The sequence below is a fragment of the Diospyros lotus genome, chromosome 12, assembly GCF_014633365.1.
Source record: "Diospyros lotus cultivar Yz01 chromosome 12, ASM1463336v1, whole genome shotgun sequence".
Classification (NCBI taxonomy): domain Eukaryota; kingdom Viridiplantae; phylum Streptophyta; class Magnoliopsida; order Ericales; family Ebenaceae; genus Diospyros; species Diospyros lotus.
In genome coordinates this window covers 7,719,191-7,723,088 of record NC_068349.1, presented here as the reverse complement: position 1 = coordinate 7,723,088, position 3,898 = coordinate 7,719,191, and the positions used below count along the sequence as shown (strand labels likewise).

General features: G+C 40.9%; 1 protein-coding gene across 1 annotated transcript; it reads left to right on the top strand.

The window, feature by feature from the left end:
- Nucleotides 1-840: 840 nt before the first annotated feature.
- Nucleotides 841-3,624, top strand: LOC127786834 (disease resistance protein RPM1-like). The gene has a single exon (XM_052314522.1). It carries the CDS (start codon nucleotides 841-843, stop codon nucleotides 3,622-3,624), a length of 2,784 nt encoding a protein of 927 aa, XP_052170482.1.
- The last annotated feature ends 274 nt before the right edge of the window (nucleotides 3,625-3,898 follow it).

Sequence of the window (3,898 nt, the reverse complement as noted above, 5' to 3'; positions counted from 1 at the left end):
TTTTAAGATATTTTCTAAAAGTCTAGCATAATTTTGAAAACAATTTTTTTTGACTTTGTAATAAATTACAAGGTTTTGTTATTAAATTCACAGTTTTTTAATTTATAAATATATTTATTTTGACGTGCCTACAGTATAACAATAATTTCATCTTCGTTACTTTACTATTCTTTATCCAAGTAATGTAACGGAATCTTACTTTCTTTTGTATTATTATTGGCATGTCATAGCCTCCCGTACTAAAGAAAGCAAGGGTTCCATTCAAACATGGAATGAACTAGTCGTTCTTTTAAAGTGGGCAGGCAATTTTGCTGTGCCCACCATTGAAACTTGGAAGCTAAAGCATTCTCTTTCATTTCAGTTGTTTGAAACTGAGGCTCCAAAATGGTCAGTCAAAGTGGCAAATAAAAGCCCATTATTGCTCTTTTGTTTGTTTGATGATATTTCACAGAAGCAACATAATCACATGCAACCCACAAACAAAAGAAAGGCATCAGCAACAAGCACAGTATGCCACAGTGAAAAGAGATTGTGAAAGTCTGATATTGATTGATAAAATGGTTGTGTTAGCTTTATTCCCCATATTTGGCCATGCTTTGAGCAACATGCTCCTTTTTTATGCCCACTTTTCCTTTACATTCCAATTCAGCCTTTTCACTCCACAAAGCTTTATCCTCAAACCAGCTAAACAATAGTATCTTTACTCCACAAAGAGTTTGGGAGAATACCTCCGCGGATAGCATATATGGTGAGACATTTCTTCATTTCTAAACCACCGAGAGGATCACTGCTTGTTGGACAGGTTTCTTGAGAGACAGAAGCACAAGTTCCAAGAGGAAAATGGCAGAAAGTGTAGTCAACTTTCTACTCAACAACCTAGTTGCACTTTTGCGGAGCGGAGCCTTGAACCGATTCAGCGATGCGGGGGGAGAAGTTCAGTACATCACGGATGAATTGGATAGGATGAGGGCTTTTCTACGGGATGCAGATACAGACAGAGAGAGCGATCAAGAAATTGATGTATGGGTTAAGCAAATGCGCGATGTTGTTTACGATATGGAAGATGTCCTCGACGAGTTCAAGCTTCATTTAGTGTACCCTCACAGGGAGGGGATCTATGGCTTTATCCTCAAAGCTTTTCATTGCATCCTGAACTTGAAGGCTAGCCACCAAATTGATAGAAAACTCAAAGACATCAAAGAAAGAGTCAAAAACATAAAGGAGCACAAGACATACCGTCGCAGACTTACACCGGAGGAGGGCTTGAACTCATCCACCTTTAGTTCTAACAGCAGATCATGGCACGGTTGCCGAGCGGATGCTCTTCTTGTAGAGGAAGCCGGGTTAGTAGGAATAGACAAGCCCAAGGGACAGCTGAAAGACTACCTTTTGAAGGGTGAGCCTGGACTCAGGGTAATCTCAGTGGTTGGAATGGGGGGGATGGGGAAAACCACCCTGGTAAGAAAGGTTTACGATGATGCAACAGTGAAAAAGCATTTCGAGATCCATGTTTGGATCACAGTTACAGAGTCATTCACGACTGAAGAGATCCTGAAAGGCATAATTCAACAACTGTTTGCACAAATCAACCAAGGAATTCCCCAAGAAGTTAATACCATGAAAATAGATGGCCTGAAAATGAAAATCAATGAATTCCTAAATCAAAAGAGGTATGTAATTGTTTTGGATGATATATGGGATATAGATGCATGGGAAGCTCTAACATATGCATTCCCTAACTCTCAATTTGGGAGCCGAGTGATGGTCACGACCCGAAATGTAGATATAGATCGTACTGCCCGCACAAGATTTGATGCTCAGATATATAATCTGACACCCTTGACTGAGGATTTGTCTTGGAGTTTATTTTGCAGAAAGACATTCAAAGCAGACTCTAGTCCTCCAGACTTGGAGAAACTTTCTCGAAAAATCCTTGGAAGGTGTGAAGGCTTGCCACTTGCAATTGTGGCAATTGGGGGCCTTATGTCAACTAAAGAGGGTAAAATAGATGAATGGGAGAAAGTTAACCGCAGCCTTGGTGCTCATATCGAAGGAAACAGAATGCTTGAGAGTATGAAGCAAATACTGTCGCTCAGTTATGATCATTTGCCAAGTTACTTGAAAGTGTGTTTCCTATACTTGAGCATTTTCCCTGAGAATTGTTTCATTAAACGTATGAAATTGATCAGATTATGGATGGCAGAAGGATTTGTTGAAAGAAGAGAAGGGCAAATGCCAGAAGAAATAGCAGAGGAGTACCTCAATGAGCTTAATGATAGAAGCCTAGTCCAAATAGCCAAAACAACTAGAAATGGAAGGGTTAGCGCATGCCGAGTCCATGACCTTTTGCGAGAAATTGCTCTTTCAAAGGCAAAAGAACTAAAGTTTGTAGCGATAGCCAATAAAAACAATGCACCATGGCCTGAAAAACTCCGGCGTTTGTCAATTCATGGAACGTGTAGAGAAGTGAAAGAAAGCAGGAAGGACTCCCAACTTCGTTCTCTGTTCATGTTCAGGGTAAGAGACCTGCCACCTAAATCACCCATCTCCAGATTGCTTGGCGGTAGTCTCAGGCTGCTCATGGTATTAGATTTGCAGAGTGCACACCTGCAGATTTTTCCAGAAGAAATCTGTAAGTTATACCTTTTAAGGTATATAAGCTTGAGAGCAACAAGGGTGAAAGAAATTCCACGCTCTATTGGGGGCCTTCTTCACCTGGAGACATTGGATCTCAAGCATGCTGATGTGACTGAATTACCTGTTGAAATCCGAAAGCTCAAAAAATTACGCCATCTTTTGGTGTATCGTTACAAGAAAGGAACATCTTCACCCTTTCACTCCACTTGTGGTTTCAAGGCACCATCGGGAATGGGGGACCTGCCATCTTTGCAAAAGCTCTGCTTTGTTGAAGCCGATCAAAGTAGTGAAATATTGAATGAGGTAGGTAAGTTAACCCAACTCAGAAAGTTGGGCATTACCAAATTGAGGAGAGAAGATGAGGTGGCACTGTGCTCTTCCATCGAAAACCTAAAGAACCTTCGGTCATTAGACCTGAGTTCAATAGGGGAGCATGAGATCCTTGACCTGAAGTCCATGTCTTCTCCTCCGATATATCTTCAGCGGATGTGGCTGCAAGGGAACATGGAGGAGCTACCTCCATGGATATCTTTGATGCGTAACCTTGTGAAACTGCGGCTGAGGTGGAGTAGGCTAATATTGAATCCACTTGAGCCTCTTCAAGCTCTACCAAAACTAGTGGAGCTTCAACTTCGCGAGGCTTATGATGGTGGAGAGCTTCATTTCAAGGCTGGAGGGTTCAAAGCACTTAAGGTATTGCATCTACATGACTTGAAGCAGCTGAGGAGGGTGACAGTGGAACAGGAGGCAATGCCACAGCTCGAAGATCTCAGGATTATCCACTGTGAGTTGCTGGAGAATGTCCCAGTAGGCATTGAATTCCTCGACAATCTGAAGTCACTTGCTTTTGCGGACATGCAAAATGAACTGATTCAGAGGCTCCAAGGCAGACAAGATGATGATTACCTGAAAATCAAGGACATCTCAGAAGTTTATATTACCTTTCGGCATGGCGGCCGCTGGAACCAAATTTTTTTGTCAGGATAAAGTTTCAAAGTTACCTCTATGTTGACGTTTTCCAACAAATCTAATAGTGCCTCAGATTTTTCTCCTAGGATTGGAACCAAAAGTTCTCTTTCATATCTGTCATTTTTGTATTATCAGATGCTGTTTTAGCTTGTAACTCTTCAGTAAACTGGTTGTTAGTGTGTGTGTATACATATATGATAAGGAATAAGGATTATTAGTATGATAGGATATTAGTTGATGTATTCTATTAATCTTTTTAGTTTATCTTTCATTTAGAGTCTAGAGTTATATT

Coding starts and splice junctions, on each gene's coding strand:
- LOC127786834 (XM_052314522.1), top strand. CDS start 841: ATGGCAGAAAGTGTAGTCAACTTTCTACTCAACAACCTAGTTGCACTT.